This window comes from Panthera onca, chromosome A3 (genome assembly GCF_046562875.1).
Source record: "Panthera onca isolate mPanOnc1 chromosome A3, mPanOnc1 haplotype 2, whole genome shotgun sequence".
Lineage (NCBI taxonomy): Eukaryota > Metazoa > Chordata > Mammalia > Carnivora > Felidae > Panthera > Panthera onca.
The window spans coordinates 35,757,043-35,781,990 of NC_138341.1; the positions used below are offsets into that span (position 1 = coordinate 35,757,043).

The following is a 24,948-nucleotide window of genomic DNA, read 5'->3' on the forward strand; positions in this document are numbered from 1 at the left end:
TGCAATGACAACCTTTGAAGTTTCAATGAAAAAAATATATATGCAAAGGCATCGTCTGCTTCTACGCAAGAGTAAAATGGTGAAAGGAAGTATTCTGGACTCTTTTCAAGTCTTTCACAATCCAATACGTAGTGTAAGTTCAGGTCTACAACTAAATTTTACTATGGTATGAATAAGCCTAAAGTACTAACTACAGACAATTGAGGTAACATCTTTATAAATAAGCACATTCTCAGGGAACTTAGCTTAAAATAGGTAGCTTAAAATAGACTGAAAACATCAAAGGTCCCTGCTGTACTTTCTAGGCTGTCAGTCTTGACCCTTGGAGTTAACGCGATTCTTAGCAGGCAGCAAATCAACAAGCAAGATCTCAAAGACAGAAAGTGCAGAAGCAGACTGCGAGGCCAGTGTTCCTTGGCTTCAGGGTAGAAACTGCAACTGACCAACTGATGGATATTTCCCCAGTTGGGAGCACTCGTTTGAGCAGTTATCTCAATCAACATTTCTTGAGTTCATTCCCCCGGTTCTCTTTCTCTCTCCTTCCCATCTACCTCCTAAGTGCCCTTGTACTTGAGCCTAAGGACAACTTCCCTTTCATCTCCACTCTCAACCCTGGACAAACTCATTGTGAATTCTCAATCTCTTATTTCTGCCTCTGCAACTTCCCTAAAGAACCACTCATCTCTTTAAAACTCCATCTCCTTAGCATTAAGAGACGACCCAGCCCAGACAAGATGTCTTCTTTCCATCATCGCACACCCTGTTTCTCTCTCAAGGATTTGGAAGCTTACATACACATTAGGGTGCTGGAAATAATCTTCCTCTTTCCCCAGGGAAATTCAAAGTCCTCTGTTGCACTAAAAAAAATGTAAAACTCCTCCTTCACATTCTAAGTAAGCTATGTCCCGTGTCAACAATGACTTCTCAATTAATATCTTGTTTGTAACACATTCTTAAACTCCTTTGTAGCGCTCACACCACGTTTAGTAAATGTTCAATAAAAATCTTCCAAATGTACCACATTTACATAGTCTTTATCCAGTATGAATTCTCTTTTGCTGGCCAAAGGCTGAATGCTCACTAAAGGCTTTTCCGTATTCTTTGGTTTTCCCTCCAGCATGAGTTTTCTGATGTTGAGAAAGGGATGAACTCTGGCTGAAAGCTTTTCCACATTCCTTACACTTATAGGGTTTTTCTCCAGTGTGAGTTTTCTGATGCTTTGTAAGAGATGAGCTCTGGCTGAAAGCTTTTCCACAGTCCTTACACTTGTAAGGTTTCTCTCCAGTGTGTGTTCTCTGATGACGAATGAGGGCTGAGCGGTCACTGAAGGCTTTGGCACAATCATTGCATTTATAGGGTTTCTCCCCAGTGTGAGTTCTCTGGTGTTGAGTCAGGGCTGAACAGTAGCCAAAGGCTTTCCCACACTCATTACACTCATAAGGCCTCTCCCCAGTATGAGTTCTCTGGTGCTGAATAAGGCCTGATCGATCGCTAAAGGCTTTCCCACATTCATTACACTTATAGGGTTTCTCTCCAGTGTGAATGACCTGATGCTGGGTAAGGAATGTGCTTTGGCTAAAGGCCTTCCCACATTCATTACACTCATAAGGTTTCTCTCCAGTATGAATTCGCTGATGTTGAGTGAGGTATGAGCTCTGATTAAAGGCCTTCCCACATTCATTGCATTCATAGGGTTTCTCTCCAGTATGAATTATATGATGCCGAATAAGGGCAGAGCGGTGACTGAAGGCTTTCCCACATTCGTGACACTCGTAGGGTTTCTCTCCAGTATGAATTCTCTGGTGTAGAGTAAGATGTATACTCTGGCTAAAAGCTTTACCACATTCATTACATTCGTAGGGTTTTTCTCCTGTGTGAATTCTCTGATGCAAGACAAAAGCTGAGTAGTAACTAAAGGCTTTCTCACACTCATTACACTTCCAAGGTTTCTTTTCTGCACAAACTTTCTCGTGCCTCATTAGATCTGAATTTTGTTTTAAGTTCTTTTTAAATGAATCACAGTTATGTAGTCTCTCTCCTTGCTGTTGAACAAGTAATGACCTTCGACTAAAACTTCTCCCAAATTCATGACACTGGTAACTTCTCTCCCCAGAAGATTTCTTCTGAGTGACAACCTCCTGTATTAAATGTTTCTCATGGTTTTCCTGCTGACTCTCTGAAGAATCCTCGTATTCACTGGAACTTTCCTTTGGAAATCTTGCTATTAACACCCCAGGGGCTGATTCTTCTTCAGAAATATCCTGCTCTGGAGTTAGGTCCTTACTCTCTGGTCTTGTCTCCCAGTCTGAAAGAAACAAAAATACACATGTACCATTTCCTACACAGGAAAGAAAAATATTTGATGTAGTAGGAAAATAATGAAAAACAAACAAATGAAAACATGCTTACAGGGAACACAGGAACTCGAAAGCTCTCAAAAATAGCTTTGCAATCTTGAGAGAACATGAGAAAACAAAGATGGGGGGGGCAAAGAAGTTCAGCTGCACAAAAGGGAGACAGTGAGCAGGTACTCAAAATTCCTCTACCTAGTAGGGTAGGAGATGAGAAAGAATAACAGAGAAGACTAAACAGAGGTGATGTGGGGAAATGGCAGATAAGATTTTAGAAACCGGCTGTGGCAGAGACAGAGAAGACAGTCTTTCAGGGATTTTCCCCTATTACCCCCTCACTGGAGCTTCTGCGCTTCGTGCTTTGAGAATAGCCATCAGTAGCTGATCTCCTTGCCACCAATCCTTCCCCATCCTAGTATTTCCCAATCACTGCTAACAGACTAACCTTCAAAACTGTCGCTGTTAAACAAAAATCTCTGGTGGTTCTGTTGCCTCAAGATGAGACACAGATTCTCTAAGCTAGCATTCAAAGTGGTCCAGATCGACAAATTTACACCATCACAACGCTTGGTGATTAAGAAGTAACTGACTGGGGTGCCTGGGTGGCTCAGTCAGTTAAGCGTCTGACTTCAGTTCAGGTCATGATCTCACAGTCTGTGGGTTCGAGCCCTGCGTCGGGCTCTGTGCTGACAGCTCAGAGCCTGGAGCCTGCTTGGGATTCTGTGTCTCCTCTCTGTTCCTCCCCCGCTTACACACACACTCTTTCTCTCTCTCTTTCTCAGAAATAAAGATTAAAAAAAAAAAGAAGTAACTGATCACCTTTGATTGCCCAATAACAACAAACTACAAACAATTAAATGGAATGAAGTTTAAAAAAAAATAAGGGGCGCCTGGGTGGCTCAGTCAGTTAAGCGTCCAACTTTTGATTTCAGCTCAGGTCATGATCTCATGGTTTGTAAGTTCCAGCCCCGCATTGGGCTCTGCACTGACAGTGTGGAGCCTTGCTTGGGATTCTCTCTCCCTCTCTGTCTAACCCTCCCCTGATCACATGCTCTTGCTCTCTCTCTTTCTCTCTCTCTCTCTCTCAAAATAAACAAACTTAAACATATATACGTTTAAAAAAATGAGCAGCATGTAGGGAGGAGAAGGCCAAATCTCTACATGCTCAGATTGGTCCCAACTTGTCAGGATACCTGCTCCAAATCCTAGGCTTCTGAGTAAGAATTTTGGGATTAAAGTTAAAAATGCTAAAAATGTTTATTTTCAGGCTTAAACGGTCTTTAATTTCTATTCCAACCATGACTCTACATAAAATAAATCAATATAGGGGCACCTGAGTGGCTCAGTCGGTTGGGCATCTGACTTCAGCTCAGGTCATGATCTCGCAGTCTGTGAGTTCTAGCCCCGCGTCAGCCCTGTGCTGACAGCTTGGAGCCTGGAACCTGCTTCAGATTCTGTGTCTCCCTCTCTCTCTCTGCCCCTCCCCCGCTTATGCTCTGTCTCTCTCACTCTCAAAAATAAATAACTGTTAAAAAAAATTTTTTTAAAGGGGTGGCTCAGTCAGTTGAGCTTCTGATTTTGGCTCAGGTCATGATCTCACGGTCTGTGAATTTGAGTCCCGCGTTGGGCTCTGTGCTGACAGCTTGGAGCCTGGAGCCTGCTTCAGATTCTGTGTCTCCCTCTCTCTCTGACCCTCCCCTGTTCATGCTCTCTCTCTCTCTCTCTGTCTCAAAAATAAATAAACATTGGGGCGCCTGGGTGGCGTCCGACTTCGGCTCAGGCCATGATCTCGCGGTCCGTGAGTTCGAGCCCCGCGTCGGGCTCTGTGCTGACAGCTCAGAGCCTGAAGCCTGTTTCGGATTCTGTGTCTCCCTCTCTCTCTGACCCTACCCCATTCATGCTCTGTCTCTCTCTGTCTCAAAAATAAATTAAAAAAAAAAAAAAAGTTAAAAAAATTTTTAAAAAAAGATTAAAAAAATAATAAATAAACATTAAAAAATAAAAATAAAATAACTAGAAAAATAAATAAATAAAGTAAATCAATATAATACAATGTTGTGAGCTACACATCATAATCAGGGAAGTGCCTGGGATTTTAAAAAGCAAATAGACAGAAATAAGTTAAAGGCAAATGGACTTTCATCTAAGGGGAGTGGAGGAATTAAATCCCAAACATTTGGAGAACACACAGTTGGCGGAAGAAAATAAGAGACTGCTTGTCTGGTGTTAAGGGTTCGAGTTGGAGAATACAGAAGATAAAACGGTTAGGCAGGTAGCAACAAAAGCTTTAGAAGCAGGTAGAATAATACAGAACTGGCAGAGTGGGGAATCTAGTAGTGATATGCTGCGTCAGTTAGATAAGGGTAAGACCAAAGGAAGTAAAACTAGCTGGCAGTCTATTGCAGTATCTAGTTGGATAGAAATGATCAGGTCAAATTCATGGTATCTATCACAAAAAAGTTACCAGGACTTAATAGTTATCATTTACTTAGCATTTAGCTAGGTACTAGTCGAAGCATTTCTCTTGGATTACTTCATTTGATCCTCACAGCAAATCTAGGAGTTAAGTGCGATCATTATCCCCATTTTATAGCTGGGGAATTTGAGTCACAGAGAGGATAATTCACTTGTCAAAGGTCACAGGGCTAGTAAGTAGTTGAGACCGGCTTTGAACAAAGTGGTTTCAAAATCTGCACTCAACCACTATACTATGCTGCGTCCACTTACATAGAGAGAAAGGCAAGGGGAAACTCAGAGATTGATTTTTAGTCAATCTGTGACAATCTGGTCTGAGACAAAAAGTCACCTTATCCTGCAGAGATAAAAAATATATGAAAAAGCCTAGTTTAGAACCTAACTCCCAAACATATAATTAACAAATATTAAAATGTTGATTTCATGGGAATGCAAGCTGGTGCAGCCACTCTGGAAAACAGTGTGGAGGTTCCTCAAAAAACTAAAAATAGAACTACCCTATGACCCAGCAATTGCACTACTAGGCATTTATCCAGGGGATACAGGTGTGCTGTTTCGAAGGGACACATGCACCCCCATGTTTATAGCAGCACTATCGACAATAGCCAAAGTATGGAAAGAGCCCAAATGTCCATCGATGGATGAATAAAGAAGATGTGGTGTGTGTGTGTATATATATATATATATGTATATATATATATATACACACAATGGAGTATTACTCGACAACCATAAAGAATGAAATCTTGCCATCTGCAACTACGTGGATGGAACTGAAGGGTATTCTGCTAAGTAAAATTAGTCAGTCAGAGAAAGACAAATATCATATGACTTCACTCATAAGAGGGCTTTAAGAGACAAAACAGATGAACATAAGGGAAGGGAAGCAAAAATAATATAAAAACAGGGAGGGGGACAAAACAGAAGAGACTCATAAATATGGAGAACAAACAGAGGGTTACTGGAGGGGGTGTGGGAGGGGGGATGGGCTAAATGGGGAAGGGGCACTAAGGAATCTACTCCTGAAACCATTGTTGCACTATATGCTAACTAATTTGGATGTAAATTTAAAAAATAAAATAAAAATAAAAGACTTAAAAAAAAAAAAAAAAAAAAGAAACAATCATGCTTAGTGAATTTTCAGGATACAATTATCCCCAGGTAGGAAATAAATATGGTTTCAATGGTGACTCATCAAAAAAAAAATGTTGATTTCATTGTACCTTATTTGGGGAAAAGAATTGGTTTGAAAGGGTGGAAAGTATTACTTTCTAAAAAAAATTTTTTTTTTTAATTATGAATTTTAATAGATGACCATCCACAGAGCTGGAATGTGGCATGGGAGAAAGGGACTTCACTTCAACTTTTTCACGGGTCTAACGAAATCTGGAAAGGCTCCTCCACAAGCACTCTGAAGATGCTTTGGTCCATTTGATCCCAATGACCACCTGGGTTTTATGTCATCACTCACCTGAAAGAGCTGCTTTTGAGACTTCTCTCTCCAGCTCCTTTCCGCACTCTAAAGGAGAGATCGCATCAGGCTTGGAAATTGGAAGCCCTGCTCATGGGAAAAGAAAAATTAGTTTGGTCAAGAGTTCGGTATGATTTCCTTGGTTGTTAGGAGAGACAGCATAAGAGAAAGAAAGAGAGAGGCTGGTTTTGGATTTCTCCCTCAATGGTGCTTAAAAAAAGGGAGGAAGAGGATATGGGGTCTATCTGAGCAGAACAACTGAGTCTCTATTAAAAGAATAGCTCTCTCTATTAAAAGAATAAGCATCCATTTCTTAAGAGGTATCTTCACTAGAATTTCATCTCAACATCCTTGGTCATGGAGTAGAGAAGAAGGATGCTACCACCTAGGCAAATATAATCAAAAGGTGTCCATCTCTAACTGTGGGAGGGTTAAACGTGTATCCAGAAACAAAAGTAGACATTGCCTGTCTCAGGACTTACACGACGATGAAGAATCCTTGAATCTAAGAACCTCAGAACTCCTAGGAACTAAGGAAGCAAAGAAACGACACTGGGTAAGTTCAAAGTGGAGGAGGGAGCTGCCCTTACCCAGCAAGACCAGATTCCTGTGCTTCTCAGGCACATCTCCCTGAGGAGGGTTCAGCTGCTTCCACTGGGTGAGAGCCTCGGCCATATCCCTGATTACCAATGACTCCTGAAAAAGCAAACACACCAGTGCTCACCAAGGGATCTTCCAGAAGCCTCTGAGAAGCACTCAGAGCAGAAAGAGAGGATGGACACGAGGGTTAGACAAAATGACGTCTAACATCCCTTCCAACAGTAAGATTCTCTGGTGTATCTGTAGCCACAGACTCACTCCTTGCCTCAATGTATCAGAATTGCATGTAACCGGAAAGAAGGAAGGAACCTTCGTTGTAAAATCTGAAGGCACCAAGTCATTAGTTTATGCATTGGTAAATTAAATTATAGAACTACAGACATCGTTACCATTTAGACATGGGAAAGTGGAGAAAATATAATTATGAGTTAACTCTGTTCTTTGTGATATGGTTTTAAAATATAAGGGGTTCAAGAAATAGGAAACAGTTTTCTCTCTAATTCTCCTTTGAGAACACAATCAGTCCAATACGTATTAAAAATTGAGATGTTTGCTACACGTCACAGAATATATATTTATTTGTAAAACAGTGTCTCAAGCCCAAAGTATGAAAGTCCCTAACGTGTTCTCACCATTTCTCATAGTGGCCCTGATCAATCTGATAGCCCCCGTCCTTTGCTCCATGTACTTTCTAACCTATCTTACACGACTCCCCCCATGTCCCCTGTGTTCCAGTTGGTGGCTGCCTTTCAGCTGCTTGAAATGTGTGCCACACTCCCTTTTACCCCTTTCTACATGCTGCTTCCTGTTCTTGAATGTTCTCCCCCATCTGATCCTTTCAGCTATTTAAAAAAAAATTTTTTTTTAATGCTTATTTATTTTTGAGAGAGAGAGAGAGAGAGACAGAGCGCGAGCAGGGGAGGTACACAGAGAGAGAGGGAGACACAGAATCCCCAGCAGGCTCCAGGCTCCGAGCTGTAAGCACAGAGCCTGACGCGGGGCCTTTCAGCTATTTTAATCCTACTCACACTTCAGATCTCAGCTCAGGTGTTACCTCCTCAGAGAAGCCTTCCCTGGGCTTGTAGGGTTGTAGCACCAAGTTCACTTCTCTTGGGTTTTGCACACACTGAGGGGACTTTGTGATTGACGTCTGTCTCTCTCATTGGACAGTGAGCTCCATGAGAACAGAGGCTAACCGGGTCCAATTTTGCTCACCGAAGCAACCCTAGTTATCTGGCACAGCGCAGGAACACTAAGCATGTGTCAAACAGCTGAATGAAGGAAGGAACACAGGAAGTTTGCACGGGATGTTCTATAAAAGTGTGTGTGGGAGGGGCGCCTGGGTGGCTCGGTTAAGCATCTGACTCTTGATTTCAACTCAGGTCATGATCTCACAGTTCATGAGTTTAAGCCCCACATCAGGCTCTGTGCTGATAGTGTGGAGCCTGCTTGGGATTCTCTGTCTCCCTCTCTCTCTCCGCCCCTCCCCCTCTCACTCTCACTCAAAAAAGAATATGCGTGGGAACAGAGGTGGAGAGGGGAACAGAACATACCATACATTGAAAACACTGCAGGAGGGCAAGCCTAACCTTGATCTAGATGGCAGGCACAAAGTTCAGACTGTCTACTAAAATGTAGGGAAAGGGAACAGAGTGGGTAATGGTCCTCTGAATCTATAGCTGAATCGATTTCCTGCTAAGACAGATGTCTAATAATTTTTCTCATTCTACACGAAAAAAACTTTCTGTACAACTTTAATTGTGATACATTAAAACAGACCAGTCTCTGGGATGCTAGCAAATGAAACAGTCTTGTCTTGCTTTGAGCCACCACTTTTGCCATAGCTCCCTGAGCGCATAAATGAATATACTGGGTGATTTTGCTTGCAGTCAGCATTCTAACGTTTATGACACAGCCCTCTAAAACAACTGGTAAAATAATTCGCACAATAAAATAAAGTTAAAAGAACTACCTACTTGGAAAATCCCCTGCTCGAAATAATTTAACTCTTTATTTCCCACATTTCATGACCTGAGCTAAAGTCTGAGGCCTCACAGACTGAGCCACCCAGTTGCCTCTATTTAAGTTTCTGGTCCCTTAAGACCGTATGCCTCGGGAGTGATCACACAGCAATACAATTTTTATGGTCTTCTCTCTTTACAAACAATGCTAACAGTAACAGACTAACCGGCACTCCTTTTAGACTTTAGTTCCCCGAGAGAACCGCAGCAGTCAAACTCGTTCATGGAGTTGCTGCCCTGCGTGCATGTGCTGGAGTTGGAAGACACAGGAAGATCAACCGGAAACTGTCCAGCAGATGCTACTTTCTCTCCCCTGTTTTCCGAACGAGATCTACAAATTCAGATCAGAGTCCCCAGTGTTTCACAGTGCGCTGTGAGGCAGGTCTGAAGTTGTCAAACAGTCCCAGTGCCTTTCCCACAGAGTCTGCCATTGTCTCATCATCCGAGGCCAGATCCAGCAGAAGCACCTTGACTAACTTCCCTTCAATCCGAGGGAGGCGTGTTTCATCTTGCCGGGCCTCTAGAAACTTTCGTGGGGCTTTATTTACCTTTGGAATGAGACCCAGCGTAGGTTTTCTTGCAGTCTGGCTACGGACCTAAGCTTCCCTTACCACACTTCAGGTCACTCTACAGTGACACACATAGCCTTTGAAGACCTCCAACTCACTTATAGACTTTTGGCCAAAGCCAAAGCAATACAGAATAATTCTGTATTCTATTCTCTAGTTACCTACTCTCATATTTTCCGAAGTGCAGCTTTTATCCCAGTATTTTTTATCCCAAGTTCTCTAGAGGATGGGGGGGGGGGGGGGGGGGGGGGAAGGAAAACCTCTTCCAAGGCCTTTTAGGACTTGTCTGTACCAGTCATTTCTGTATGAAATGACTTTCATTTTTGCTGATTAGCTATCTTTTTTTTTTTTTTTTATCTCTATCTTATTTCCTCAGTAAATTTCATGAGGCAGGGAAACTGGCTTTTATCACTTTGCATCTGACCATGAGGCCAATGACAGTGCTGAAGAGCTAGTAAGAGTGAATCGAGTACTAAGCGGATCAAGAAGTAATGCCGAAAGGAAAGTTCTGCACAAGTAAGGAGCATTTACTGTCAGGCTCGTCACTCATCATTTTATCAGGATGAACTCAGTGGTCTAGGAATCAGGGCTGAGCGATTCCATAACAATGGCAGAAACTGTAGTCCGGTTCTGAGAACAAAAGAAAAAAAAAGAAAACCAAACCCACCTGGGATGCAGCGGTCAGCAACACAGTGATCATGCCATTTTCTTTAGGGTTTTCAGCACCGGGAAGGTCTGAGTCCTCAGAAAGCGACCCTACAAGTGGAGATAGGAGCCATGACGATTACTCTTGCCTTGCAGTAAACTTGCAGAAACTTCCATACACAGCTACTTGTCACCTAAGAAAAGCCAACACAGGAAATCAAGGCACAATCCCGCAACATCCCTGAATCAAGACAAACACGACCTCCCATTCCTCCTATCCTCTGCCCTTAAATTCTAGTAGAACTCTGCAGTGAACATCTAGACACATAAATTAAATACGTTATTTCTATCTATCATCTGCTGAATGACAAAGTAATACTCAAGAGTCTGTCCATCCGTTCCTCACTTAATGGTTCATTCCTGTCCTATTCCAGAATCACAGGATGAAGGAAGACTAGTAAATTCCTTTTGAACACTGGCTTTTCAGATATAATACTGGCATTCTTAGAAAAGCAATGAGTCTTATGGGAGGAAAAAAATCCAGTCTTCTAAACAAATCCTGTGACTTCTAGAAACCTCACTTTCTGCATCTGCAAATGGGTACAACAATCTTCTTCCTACCACCTTACAGGGTTCCCGTGAGGACAAAACGAAGTCATTATCAAAAGCCAAATTGTCGGGGTGCCTGGGTGGCTCAGTCGGTTAAGCGGCCGACTTCGGCTCAGGTCATGATCTCCCAGTCCGTGGGTTCGAGCCCCGCATCGGGATCTGTGCTGACAGCTCAGAGCCTGGAGCCTGTTTCAGATTCTGTGTCTCCCTCTCTCTGACCCTCCCCCGTTCATGCTCTGTCTCTCTCTGTCTCAAAAATAAACATTAAAAAACAAAATTAAAAAAAAAAAGCCAAATTGTCAAATCTGGTGATCTGGGGGACAAGGGAGGCACACATCATCCTAAAGACGCGCAGGGCAATGGGGTAGCGGGCTCTCCCTCAAAACCCTAACGGGAAACCAACCAGTTGGAAAGGGCTGTCGTCTCACAGAGAAGAGGTGATGCTTCTCCTTCCAGAGCCTGCCCCAGCCAGAGGGCAGCCTTTCCCTTCTTTTCTCTCCAGCAGGCTCTGCGGCTGCATCCCTCCGAAATTCTCACCTCTGCCCCCAGGCTCCATGGAGACTCCCTCCCCTGGCCCGCGCAGGCGACGACGGCCGCGGAAGAAGGGCGCAGCGAACGCGCGAGGGACCCCGGGGGTCCGCCGCTCTGGTGCACTCAGAGGCCCGGGAACGCGCGCGCGACCCTCGCAGGGCAGCCTGGCGCCACCCCGGGGCCCTCCCGCCGCCCTCCTTCCGTCCACTCAGACTTGGAAGGACCCGCGCTTAGGCCTCCTCGACCCCAGGTTCGACCTCCCGCACCACGCAGAAGCAGCCCCGGCCTAGCAACAAAGGCATCTAAGAGCCGGCCGGGCCAAGTTGAGCCTGCCCGATCTCGAGGCTGAACTACGACTCCCAGAATCCTCCGCGGGGCGCGGCCTACGTCACCGGTGGCCGCTTCCCAGAGGACTCTGCGGGATGTTGGCCAGGCGAACCTCCCCACTCCGGGCCGGCACTGTACCGAAGTCACGCACTTATTGGGTCGCCGAGAGAGTTAGGCCCCTCAGAAACCCTTCCAGGCGTGTTAGGCCCTCCTTCTTGGATGCGGACGCTGGGCCCCGGCTCAGAAGATGTATTCGGCCGCACTAACTCCCGCCTCGCAGAGGACGTTCACTGCCCCGCAACTGTGACGAGCCAACGGCGCCACCCCCGACCTACCCTGGATTCCCTCTCTACCGGCGGTGCTCCCTCGGGAGGGGAGGCCGCCGCATCGGTGCTTCCTCGGGAGGAGAGGCCGCCGCATCGCTTCCTTTCTGCGCCCATTATCAGTCCGCCCATTGTGGCGGGAACAGAGATGATATAAAGTAACCGCAGCCTCTAAACCAGTGGTTCTCAAACTGTACCATGACCACCTGGAAGTCTTGTTAAAACAGTGCTAAACTCAACCCTTATTCAGGAATCTGGAGTGGGACCTGAGCATTTGCATTCCTAACGAGTTCCTAAGGGATGCTGAAGCTGCTCATTTGGAAACCAACTAAATGTTGGAATCCCTGGACCGCTCTTCTTTTTCTGTGAACACTTCTCAGTAGTCTTGTTCAATCTAGATGTTCTATATACCATCCAAATGTGATCAACTCCCAATATATCTCCAGCATGGGTTTCTCCTCTGACCTTGAGCTGTCTCCTCAACTCCTTACTTGTTTAATGAATATCTCTAGTATAGGACGTTCAAAACTGAATTTTTGAGATCCTTCCTCCCCCAATGCCATAACTCACTCCTGCAGTTTTCCCTCCTTCAGTAAATGGCAACTCGTCCTTCTAGTTGCCCAGTTCAAACAGCTTGTGGTCATCATTCTCTTTATCACACAACCCACATCCAGTTCCTCTGCAAATCCTGTTGGCTGTACTCTCAAAATACATACAGAATCTGACCACTTCTCACCACCTCCAGTGCTGCCACCCTGGTCTAAGCACCCGTCATCTGTTGCCTGGATCACTACAAATGCCTGCCAACTGGTCTCCTACTCTTGCCCTGTTTATCCTATTCTCAACACACCTGCTCTTCTATCTCCAAACAAAGCCAAAGTCCTTACAATGGCCCACAGAGCCCTTCAAGATCTCCATCATCCACACTAACTCTCTGATCTCATCTTCTACCACTTTCCCCTTATTTGTTCCGCTGCAGCCATACTGGCCTGTCATTCTTCAATTGAATGAAGCATGCTTCCACTATGGAGCCTTTGTGCTTGTTCCTCTGCCTGGATAGACACCCTGGGTAGATACTCCCAGGTATCCACAGAGCTTGCTCTCTCACCTCCAGACCTTTTCCATAGCCCTTTTCTATTTCTAACATGTAATTAACTTTGTTTATTGGGGGTGTCTTCCAACACTACAGATTAAACTCCATGGGAGGAGTATCCCAGAGTATTTACTGCTACTTAGATAAACAGCAACTGAGTATATTCTCTGTACTTGTAGAGAAGGTACAAATGCCCGAAACTAATACTGTCCTTGTTGCTTTTCTTGGCTTTCATTTGGGGTGATTTTGGAAAACTTGGACGTCCTTTGTAACCCTCCTTTTATTTACAGAGGCCCTACTTTAAAGTTTTGGGGATTTTTTTTTTTTTTTTTAGAATTGGGGAGGGGCAGAGAGAGCAGGGGGGGGGCAGGCGTTGGGGAAGAGAGGGAGAATCCCAAACAGGCTCCCTGCTGTCAGCATGGAACCCCAACTGGGGCTCAATCTCACGAACCATGAAATCATGACCCGAGCAGAAATCAAGAGTCAGATGCTTTAGTGACTGAGCCACCCAGGTGCCCCCAGAGGCCCTACTTTAGAAATAAGGTAGCCCTAGACACTACCAGCTGGCCCAAGCACATAAATTGGTGTCCCACAGTAGAGTGGAGCTGGAACACTTTAAGATAAAAATCCCCAATGAGTCCCCATTGTTTCTTAAGGGTAGATTGTCCTTGAATTTTCCTAAATTTACTGAGGGCTTCTGTTTCCCTTTAGTCTGTGTTTGCCACAACATCCCACCAGGAACACATCTTTGCATTCCTTAAGAAGCTGCCTTTAAAGGCCATTTACTTTGATGTGAAATTGATATATAGAGAGATATCAAAGGATATGCAGAGGATATAAAAGGAATCCTTTAGTGACCTTGGAAGAGGGCAAAACCGGAAATGTAAAGGTAGGATTTGGGTGGCAAACAGATGGAGGTTTCAGGGACATGAGATTCAACAGAAGAGAGAGGTGCTAAAGGTCTCGGGTACTGAGAGAGGAAGGCAGATGTGAGGCAATCAAACTTGGGAGTGAAATAGCAAAGGTAATAAATCAGGCCTGAGTCAAGTACCTAGTTATGTTACATGTTACCTTTGGGCACATATCCTCAGCTCTTTGCTCCAACTCAGCTGCCAGAACCTGTGAACTAACTCAGACATTTGATTGCACCACCTCCAGCTGTACAGTTATCTGCTGGGAGTGCCAGTCTCTCCCCGTTGCTTGCCACAGCCCAGACAACTGCACAGCTCCAGTTTCTGGTTCCTTGCACCACTTCCAGGCTTGCTGAAGTGCCACACAATGGCTTGGGATCTGGCCTCTCTAGGGGTGGCTGGATGATGCAACCTGAAAGTGTGGGGTAAACAGGAGGAATCTGATCAGTTAAATTCCTTCTGCCCATCAACTTTTAACAGGAATTTCCTTTGGCTGTGAATATAGTGGTTAAATACATAAGGGTTTATTTTCTCTCATTCAAGATTAGGATTAGGCAGTCCAGAGCTGGTATGGAGTCTTCATAAGATCACCAAGGAATCAGAAGTCTTTTGCTTTTCTCCCTTCCCATCCTTCAGGCATGGCTTATATCCTCAAAGTCACAAGATGGCTGCTGAAATTCCAGCCACTAAATCCACATTCCAGGTAGAGAAGAAGGGAAGAGCAAAAGCAAAAGGGTTTTTTTTTTTTTTAAGCTGTTCATCCCTTTGAAGGTGTCTCCAAAAGTCCTGTCCAACAAATTCCAATTATATTAACATATCATTTGCTTGATATTTGACACATCAATACATTACTGGCCTGACATTTGATATATCAGTATTTCATTGGTCTGACTAGCCATACCTCACTACAAGACAGGCTGAGAAATAAAGCTGAGCACTCTGCTGTGCTCAGAAGAGCCTTGGATTTCCTATTGTTAAGGACGAAAAAAAGTACACCTACAACTTAGGCAACTAACGGCTTCTGCCACAGTAAGCATTAGTTAATGCTTATTATCAACACTAGCTATTGCAAGGTTGCTTAATCATGAGGTTCTACAAAGTGGCTCAATAAGTTGATCCTAGTTTATTTGGTCAATTGCCTCTTCTGCAGACTTTGCATAGGTTTTAGACACATGTGTGAAGGGAAGGAAAGGAATCCACATCTTTACAGGATACTTATGGCATGCTTAGCAGGTTGGACATGAGATCTTTGATCATCATGGGGACTGATTTTTTTGTGGCCTCTGCTATTGGGCTTCACTATTAACTCCATTTGTCCTTTCTAAGGTCCCAGGTTCCTGCCCATTAACAAGATGAAAGAAGAGAGCGTCATGCTCATTCTCTATCCTTCATCGATTGTAATGCCAATATGGTACAAGAAATTAAAATAGGGGCGCCTCGCTGGCTTATTTGGTGTGACTCTTGGAGTATGTGACTCTTTTTTTTTTTTTAAGTTTATTTATTTGAGTGAGAGAGAGAGAGAGAGAGCGCGCAATCAGGGGAGGGGCAGAGAGGGGGAAAGAGAGAGAATCCCAAGCAGGCTTTGCACTGTCAGCACGGAGCTTGATGCAGGGCTCAAACTCACGAACTGGGAGATCATGACCTGAGCCAAAACCAAGAGCCAGACGCTTAACTGACTGAGCCACCCAGGCACCCCAAGTGTGCAACTCTCATCTTGGGGTTGTGAGTTCAAGCCTGACATTGGGTGTGGAGCCTACTTAAAAAAAAAAGAAAAGTGGGGCGCCTGGGTGGCGCAGTCGGTTAAGCGTCCGACTTCAGCCAGGTCATGATCTCGCGGTCCGTGAGTTCGAGCCCCGCGTCAGGCTCTGGGCTGATGGCTCGGAGCCTGGAGCCTGTTTCCGATTCTGTGTCTCCCTCTCTCTCTGCCCCTCCCCCGTTCATGCTCTGTCTCTCTCTGTCCCAAAAATAAATTTTAAAAAAAAAAAAAAGAAAAAAAAAAGAAAAGAAAAGAACTGGGGGCACCTGGGTGGTTCAGTCTGTTAAGCACCCGACTTCGGCTCAGGTCATGATCTCACGGTTCGTGACTTCGAACCCTGCGTCAGGCTCTGTGCTGACAGCTCAGGGCCTGGAGCCTGCTTTGGATTCTGTGTCTCCCCCTCCCTCTGCCCCCGCTTGCATTCTGTCTCTCTAAAAAATAAAATGAGGGGCGCCTGTGTGGCTCAGTCGGTTGAGTGTCCAACTTTGGCTCAGGTCATGACCTCACGATCTGTGAGTTCAAGCCCTGCATCGGGCTCTGTGCTGACAGCTCAGAGCCTGGAGCCTGCTTCGGATTCTGTGTCTCCCTCTCTCTCTGCCCCTCCCCCGCTCATGCTCTTTCTCTCTCTCTCTCTCTGTCAAAAATAAATAAACCTTAAAAAAAAATTTTTTTTTTAATAAAATGAAAACATTGAAAAAATTTTAAAAAAGAAAAAAGAAAAGAAAAGAAAAGGAAAGAACTGTGCTTTTTAAAAAACACACCTAGACATGAGGAACCTGTCCTCATCTTGGTGTTCATGTTCTCTCAGCTGCTCCAGGGAATTACTGCTTTATTACTAAGCAGGAATTCCCAGGATGTAGGTGTGAGGAAGTCAATCTCTGCCTCCACTGTGTAGGCGTGGATAGGACAGTCTGCATTTTGGTTTCACAGATACTGATGTTGAGGGCAAGAAGGACATCATGTCTCATAGACCCGGTGGCCCGGCTCTCAGCTACAGCCTCATGTCTGCTGTTTGGTACTAAAGGAGGACTGCTCATGGATGACCTAGGCCTGGAGTTAACTTTGCTTTGTGATATTCTTTGAGATTAGACATAGCGCCATCTCCTGGTTCACTGTGGCTGACTTCTTCAGCCTGGAACCCCACCCAGCTGCCATGGCTGTAGCTGGCTTGCAACTGGACTGAGAACTTTCGGCATAAATATTCTTTCCCTTCAGCATTTATACACGAATACATTGTGAGAAAGGGAAGGTGTTATGTCAAAATATGGATGGAATGGCAGAGCTACACTAAGGAATTTTAGTTAGCAATGAGACTAAACACATGTAACACAAAAACACAACCGCTAACCTGGCAACAAGGGTGATGGGTTAGTCTACTAGAGACCAAAGGTCAGGTTAGAGGGCAGAAGAGCCAAAGTTCAGGGTCAGGTTAGAGGGCAGAAGAGCCAAAGTTCAGAAGAGCCAACTGATGCTGGATGATGTCCCTAGTGAAGAACAGGGCATACCCAAACCAGGACTCCAGGAACCTCAAAGAACAGTAGATTAAGAGCTAATAGCACAATTATCATGAAGGTATTTACAGTCCTACAGATGTATTAGCTTCATGTTAATTTTCTTACTGAAGTCTCTAGTTCTGGAAAGTGCTTTTGATTGAGGACTCAAGTTCTGATGACTAGACAGGTATTCATTCATTGAGAAAATATATAATAAGTGGCAGGCATCACACTGAGGACACAGCAGCTCACAGGTATGAAATAGTTCCTGTTCTTATGGAGTGGTCTAGAAATTAAAAAAATTAATTAATTATACATAAATACATAAATAAATAAATAAATACAAACATACAATGCTTATCTCTGGGTCCCCTTCAAACACTTACAAAACATATTGATTGGAGAGCTTCTGACCAATTTGGGGATCCTCGGGGTATTATATTAAGTATGAGGCATCCCAGTGGAAGTCTATGGCACGGTCCATTAAGACTATTTATTGAGCCTCTAGTACCAAATGGAGACATGAGAATATGCGGTAGTTAGAAGGTGCTCAAACACAAATCTTCATTATCTTGCATAAAAGCATCTTAAGTCTCTGTGGGGGCCCCCTGCCGGGCTGGAGCACCTCTGTGACATTCTGACGGCTGCCTGGCATAACGTCGCTGATGTTGGATGATAGATGACTTACAACTGAACACCTTCCCGCACACGCTGCACTCGTAGGGCTTTTCTCCAGTGTGCACTCTCTGATGCTGAGTAAGTCGTCTTTTCTGAAGGAAGGCTTTCCCACATTCAGTGCACTCATAGGGCTTGTCTCCGCTATGAATTTTCTGATGCTGATTAAGGGACGAGCGGTCAAAGAAAACTTTCCCACACTCATTACATTCAAAAGGGGTCTCTCCAGTGTGTGCTCTCCGGTGGCGAATGAGGGAGGAGCGGTCAAACAGGGCTTTGCCACAGCCCTTGCATTCATAAGGCCGCTCTCCAGTGTGAGTGAGCTTGTGGCGAGCGAGGATGCTCTTCTGGCTAAAGGATTTCCCACATTCTGTGCACTCATAAGGACTTTCTCCAGTATGAATTCTCCGATGGCGAGTAAAAGATGAGCGGACAAAGAAAGCCTTGCCACATTCGTTACATTTAAAGGGCTTCTCTCCGGTATGAGTTCGCTGGTGTTCAGTAAGGGTTAATCGGTCATAGAAAGTTTTCCCACATTCGTTGCATTCAAAGGGGCTCTTCCCAGTGTGAGACATCAGATGTTTCTTAAGACTACTTCTATAGCTGAAGGCTTTCCCGCATTCTTTACAGTTGTAGGGCTTCTCTCCGGTGTGAGTCCTTTGATGGCGAGTGAGGGATAAGTGGTTATATAAGGTCTTCCCACATATGCTGCATTCAAGGTTTCTCCCCTTACTGTTGGTTTTCTTGGCAAGAGTGGATCTTTGCCTGGAGTCCTTCTCCTTGGGGGAGGATTTCTTCAAAATCTCCCCCGATAGATGTTCTTTCTTTGTGCCCCTGAGGTTTTCTGAGCCAAGTGCAGGACCCAGAGGACCATCTTTTCTGAGTTTTTCCATTAGTGTCTTTTGCAACTTTCCTTTTTTAGAAATATCCTGGCTTTTAGTTGAGTCCCAGCTCTCAAGTCTAGCATTCTGGTCTGAAACAAATAGAAAATATAGATATGACTGGGTCTTAGTGCTAGTGAAAAAGAGAACATTATCTTTGTTCAGAAAAGAATGAATATAAAATACGTCCTGGTTTATTGTAACTCCTCAAAAGCAAAGCATCAGAGAGAGGCTGAAAAATGGCAGAGGAAAACAGAGGAACAGAGATGGAAGTGGAAGATGGTCATTTGGCCCACTAAACAAGTTTCTGTTATTCGTTCATTATATATTTTCTAGGTGCCTACAAAGTGGGAGGCACAATAGAAGTCACTGGGACTCTAATGAACAAGACAGACATGGTCCCTGCCCTCATGATGCTTATATTCAACACGACAGGAGACAAAGAAAAAAACAAATAAAACACCACAGAGTGCAGAAAAATAGGCTATGCACAAAGAAGCATGGAAATGACGAGGCAGTTTATTACAGGTCAATGAGTTTAAACAGCAGAGGGTAAGTGGAGAGGCCGGCCTGGACCTGAGAAAGTGAACTGTCAGTGACTACTGAACGGTTTTTAAAGGAAGAGGAAGGAGATATGGTAAAGGATAAGTAGGAAAGATAAAAAAAGTGTTATCAGAGTTCATTATAAATAGGTCTCAACCTTCCCCCAACCCCCTTGCTACCTGTTCATTCATCTGATAAATACCTGAGTGCGTGCGATGTACCAGGTACTATTCAAAACGTTGGGGATACAGTAGTGAACGATACAAAACCTCTGATGGAGTTTACATTTTAATTAGTGGGCAGGTATGGACAGACAGTGAACAAAATAAAGAAGTAAAAAAATACAGTACGTTAGGAAGACAGACTGGGAAGAGAGCTAGATAGTGCAGGGGCTGGGGAGGGGGAAGGTGATGGAGAGATTGCAATTAAAGATAGGGTCATCCTCCCCCGTTCATGCTCTGCCTCTCTCTGTCTCAAAAATAAATAAACATTAAAAAAAAAAAAGACTGATGATGTTGAACATCTTTAAAAAAAAAAAAAAAAAAAAAAAAAAAAAAGATAGGGTCATCAGGGCAGGCCTGACTGAGAAGGCAGCACATTTGAGCAAAAACTTGAAAAGGGTGACAGGAAAGCCACATGACTATCTGGGGGAATGAGTGTTCCAGACAAAAGCAGTGAACATCTCCACAGGCCTAAGAGGTCCTGAGGAATGGTCTCTGCAAGTGAACTGTCTATCGAAATCCTATCTGCCTAGTTTACACATACCTAAATAAGTACTTCTTGGGGCTTCTCTTTCTTCATCTTCCTGAAAATCAAGTTTCCATGGCTCTTCACCTCTTTTCAACTGGAAAATCACATCAGGTTTAGGAACTAGAAGTCCTGCTCACAAAGGACAAAATGAGAAATGGCTGTTTGGGATGGAAATTCACAACCATCCCAGGGTTTAATAAAATCCCCTTATTCTCTAGATAGGAAAATGGCAGTATCCAAAAATCATATGCTAATTTCTAAAATAAGATGCTAATTCTTCTTCTCTAAAGGGAAGTCGGTACTGACTTTCTAGAGAATCTGAATTAGATCTATTGAAGTAGTTCACTAATTTTTCTCTGATGTAGGAGGCACCTCCCCAAGATGGAACTAGTATTAAGAGTTGAGGGAAAATTCTTAGCTTAGAGAAGTGGAATATGGAGAAGGTTCTGCACCTCAAGGAACTAAGGTGAAGAAGCTACCCCATCTTCTTTTGTAGTTTCTTAAAGAATAGATTTGTATCCTTTAATTATACTTCTGTGCAATTATACTGAATTTGAAGCAACTAACAAATCAAACTGGAATAGTTTAAGAAATATGACTCAACTTATGTGCAGTTAATACTAAACACTTAAAACTAAAAATATCAGTGAACAATTTTTTAGAAATCCTTAAAAAATGAATTATAATGTCTTTGGTTTTTGATTGTTTAAAGTAATGACATTTATAAATGTTATATAATATAAATTTATATGGTGACATACATAAATTTTCTATATTTATGTTTTAAAATGCAATACTAAATGTTTAAGACATACAAAAAGCATAAAGACCAAAACAAAAAGCTATGAACCCACCATCTAACTTAATATTAACACTAAAATTGAAGCCCCTCCTTCATCCCCTCTCCCTTTCCCTACTGAGGTACCCACCATACTAAATATGATGTAAATCACTCTATGCATTTAAAAATGTTTCCTCAGGGCGCCTGGGTAGCTCAGTCGGTTAAGCGTCTGACTTCAGCTCAGGTCATGATCTCACACTCCGTGAGTTTGAGCCCCATGTTGGGCTCTGCACTGACAGCTCGGAGCCTGAGGCCTGCTTCAGATTCTGTTTCTCCCTCTTTCTCTGCCCCTTCCCCGCTCATGCTCTCTTTCTGTCTCTCAAAAATGAATAAATGTTAAAAAAAAATCTTTTTTTAATATGTTATGTTCAGGGCACCTGGGTGGCTCAGTTGGTTAAGCGCCTGACTCTTGATTTCGGCTTAGGTCATGATTTTACCATTCATGGGATCGAGCCCATGAGGTGCTATATGCTGACAGCACATAGCCTGCTTGGGATTCTCTCTCTCTCCCTCTCTCTCTGCCCCTCCCCTGCTCATGCTCTCTCTCTCAAAATAAATAAACGTTAAAAAAATATGTAATGTTCATTGTAGACCATTAAGAAATATAAAAAAGAAAAAGTTACTTGTAAGTCTACTAGTCAAAGACAATTAGGGGTAAAATTTTGGTGTAGATTCTTCCACTTTTTCTATGCATATAGATATATGTTGTGAATGTACTCAAGTTCCAATCATTTTGTAGCCTGCTTTTATCACTTAACAATATATCATTAATATCTTTCTAACTCTATAAATATCACTCATGGTCAAGGCCCATCCTATACTATAGCCCATTATGGATGTACAATGGTTTATTTACCTAAATCCCTACTACCAAGTACCTGTGCTGTTTCCATTGTTTCACAATTTTAGCCAAAACAGGGATAAACATTTATCTGATTTTTCCCCCTTAGGACAATCCCCAGAAAAAGGGGTACCCATTTTCCATTTTATATAACACAATTTTTTGCTTAAAGCTAGAGTCTCAGACCAAACTTCACTTATCCTTCAGACTCTATCCAAATCAAAAGGACCATTTACTGATAGTACTGACAGCCATGAGTTAAATACAAGCAAACAACGAAAGGTAAATAAATTCACAAACCACTTGTACCTTTGCTAGGGATCTATCTAAAGATGTACAATTCTGCCCCAGTAAGTAAAGAAGGGCCAGGGACACCTGGGTGGCTCAGTCAGTTAAGCATCCGGCTCTTGATTTTGGTTCAGGTCATGATCTCACAGTAGTGAGATTGAGCCCCATGTTGGGTTCCACACTGAGCATAGAACCTGCTTGGGATTCTCTCTCTCTCCTTCTCTCTCTCTCTCCCTCTCCCTCTCCCCTCTGTCAAAAATAAATAAATAAACTTTAAAAAAAGGGGGGGCATATTCTCTACACACTCACCCAATGGCAGATTCTGAGTCATTGAAGAAAATCATACTTACCCAAAGAAACAAAACCCTGATAATTCTCCAGCATCACCTCCCTGTAAAGAGCCCTCTGAGTAGGGACCAGCTGCTTCCACTCATCCTTTGAGAACTTCACAGCCACATCCTTAAACTTGAGTGACTTCTGAAAAGACAAACATGTTCTTACTCACCTACGTGTCTTCTTTTATGTCTCACTGAGGAAGAGTAAAGACTACAGCACTGGAAGACATACGGAATAAAAAAGAAATTGTTCTGATGATGTAAGGGCACTGGATATTTTAAGTAAGAGGTGCAGGTCTGTGACCTGAGGCATGAAACTCTTGGTGATGGCCTCTTGTCATCATATCCGTGACAGAGCCTCCAAACTTCAGGGACACTGTTACTGGCCTCAATTTTTTAAACTATCAATTAAAGAATTAGATTAGATGATCTTTAAATTCCGTTTCAGCTCTAACACTCATGGATCCATGAGATCTCAGTTTGAACAACAGGTTCTCAAGTCAAGGGAAGATCCATGATGAGTGTACAAAGAACAGAGGATACTTGTAAGAGCTAAAACTGAAGAAAAAGGATAAAAAATATGGTGTCCCTTTGAAAGGAAGATAATATTCCAGACTAGAGGATTCAGAAGTTTTATATTCTCATGAAAGTTCTCTAAGCACTCCCTGAGCCATTGCTAAGGGCAGAACTGCCTCAATTCTCTGCTTCCCCACCATTACAAAACACAGGACGGGGCTGGTCATCAAGGCCTTATGAAGGGCCATCTAGAAGGAAGATCCCAGGGCACCTGGGTGGCTCAGTGGTTGAGCGTCCGACTTCAGCTCAGGTCATGATCTCATGGTCTGTGAGTTCGAGCCCCGCATCGGGCTCTGTGCTGACAGCTCAGAGCCTGGAGCCTGCTTCCAATTCTGTGTCTCTCTCTCTGCCCCTCCGCTGCTCATGCTCTGCCTCTCGCAATCTCAAAAATGAATAAATGTTAAAGAAAAAAAAACAAAAAACTTTAGAAGGAAGATCCCTACAGCTTTGTTGTATGGTGAGAAGGGAGAGAATCTGAAGCCAGAAAGGGTACTAGTCTTTTCTACAGAGCACCACTTCTACCAAAATGGGACCAATCTCAAGGCTGGCAAGGAAGCTCCGGACTGAAGAAAATCCAACTCACCTGCCATCTGGCTGTTAGAGGTACAGCTGCCATTCTCTCCTCTACTATGTCCTCTTGGAAAAGGCCCAGGTCAGAGTTGGCAGAGCTAGAGAAGGAAACATGAAAAGAGACCACTCCCATTTCATAGTTATCTGACCCAGACTAAAAACCGCTACATATCCATTAGGTGTGAAACAGTCCTTACGCTCAATACCCCACTAAGAGCAAAGCAAGCCTAGAAGTAAATTCACCCTTTCCCAGGAGATGGAAATTACGGATAGTGCCACAACTCTGTTCCTGAGTTAGCAGCTTCCTGGGAACAGAGCTCTGTTCCCATATCAGAAAACTATTAAAAATCAAATAGTTTACAATGAAGTCAATTTTTACTCCGTTTTATAAATCTATAATAAGCATTGTGCTCTGTAGTATTTTGACATAAATAGGCAACTTAATAAATAACTCAATCTGACTTTTAAATTCAAGATGACCAGAGGGATGCTTATACTACCATTTTTTTTAAAGGCTAATGTGGAGCCTATATGGTCAAGAATAAAAAAGCAAAAGCAAATTCGTGTATTAGTGCTATTAGTCAAGTTTCGTTTAGTTCTAAGGGCCAGAAATATGTTCAAGCAAGCTACGGTGTTATTTTTAGGATACAATGGACATTATAAGGATACTGTAATTAAACAGCATCTAGGCCTCATGACATCTGTCCCCTACTGGGATGAAGAGCACTGGCCTCCTGTCCTAATTCTTTCCTGATTGCCAAAGGTCCCAAGTAGAGGTTCAAGAAGTGACTGGGTCCTATCCCATCAAGAAATGGAGTCAGGGGCACCTGGGTGGCTCATTTGGTTAAGCATTCAACCCTCGATTTCAGCTCAGGTCATGATCTCACAGTTCCTGAGATTGAGTCCTGAGTCGGGCTCAGCACTGACAGTGCAGAGCCTGATTGGGATTCTCTCTCTCTCCCTCTTTCTCTGCCCCTTCCCCACTCACACGCACATGCTTGTGCTCTTTCTCTCAAAAAGAAACAAACTTAAAAAAAAAAATTAAACAACAACAGCAACAACAACAACACAAGAAATGGAGTCAAACACCAAATGCTAGAAATTCCAGCCAGTTTCTTCAGGGTCATCTTTTTTTTGTTAGAGTCCATTTTTTTAAGTTTATTATTTAGTAATCTCTATACCCAACGTGGGGCTTGAACGCATGACCCTGAGATCAAGAGTCGCATGCTCCTCTGACTGAGCCAGCCAGAGGCCCCTGTTACAGTCATTTTTAAAGTTTCCATAGAACTAGGAGGCTATATGCAAAATGATACCCAGCTATTCAATTCAGTCCAGAACTGAATACAATTGCTTCTCCAGCAAAAGGGGCAGCAGGACCAACCGGGATGGACTGACTGACCGCTGCCCCTACAGCACGGGCTGGCATCACAGAAGCCCATGGGAAATAAAGGATTAGCTAGAGAGCTAGGGTGT

The 24,948-nt window shown here is 43.5% G+C and overlaps 2 protein-coding genes across 10 annotated transcripts in view; both read right to left on the reverse strand.

Moving 5' to 3' along the window:
- On the reverse strand, positions 1-14,201 carry ZNF892 (zinc finger protein 892). Of its 4 annotated transcripts, none has more exons than XM_078444746.2 (5): positions 14,087-14,201; positions 10,155-10,243; positions 6,888-6,993; positions 6,298-6,384; positions 1-2,305 (listed from the first exon to the last, which is right to left on the reverse strand). In XM_078444746.2, exons 2-5 carry the CDS (start codon positions 10,185-10,187, stop codon positions 1,035-1,037), a joined length of 1,497 nt encoding a protein of 498 aa, XP_078300872.1. In that variant the 5' UTR covers positions 10,188-10,243; positions 14,087-14,201; the 3' UTR covers positions 1-1,034. The 4 variants fall into 4 exon arrangements, with proteins under 4 accessions (XP_078300872.1, XP_060510104.1, XP_078300873.1 ...); XM_060654121.3 differs by lacking the exon at positions 14,087-14,201 and adding an exon at positions 11,279-11,876; XM_078444747.2 differs by lacking the exon at positions 14,087-14,201 and adding an exon at positions 11,279-11,875 and having other exon boundaries at positions 10,155-10,326.
- Positions 13,851-24,948, reverse strand: part of LOC132692075 (uncharacterized) — a 14,237-nt gene continuing 3,139 nt past the window's right edge. For 5 of the 6 annotated variants that reach the window (XM_060654166.3, XM_081795219.1, XM_060654182.3 and 2 more), the window contains 5 exons: positions 23,489-23,573; positions 22,345-22,471; positions 20,040-20,153; positions 17,302-18,823; positions 13,851-14,338 (listed from right to left, as the gene is read on the reverse strand). In XM_060654166.3, coding sequence (XP_060510149.2) covers positions 17,763-18,823; positions 20,040-20,153; positions 22,345-22,471; positions 23,489-23,521 — 1,335 coding nt within the window. In that variant the 5' untranslated portion in view covers positions 23,522-23,573 and the 3' untranslated portion in view covers positions 13,851-14,338; positions 17,302-17,762. Of the gene's footprint in view, positions 14,339-17,301; positions 18,824-20,039; positions 20,154-22,344; positions 22,472-23,488; positions 24,005-24,948 lie in introns of those variants that run through there. The other variant, XM_078444749.2, reaches the window with a different exon arrangement.

Coding starts and splice junctions, on each gene's coding strand:
- ZNF892 (XM_060654121.3), bottom strand. Junction 6,385..6,887: donor CAGGAATCTGGTCTTGCTGG/GTAAGGGCAGCT, acceptor TCCCATGAGCAG/GGCTTCCAATTTCCAAGCCT. Junction 2,306..6,297: donor CTCAAAAGCAGCTCTTTCAG/GTGAGTGATGAC, acceptor TGTTTCTTTCAG/ACTGGGAGACAAGACCAGAG.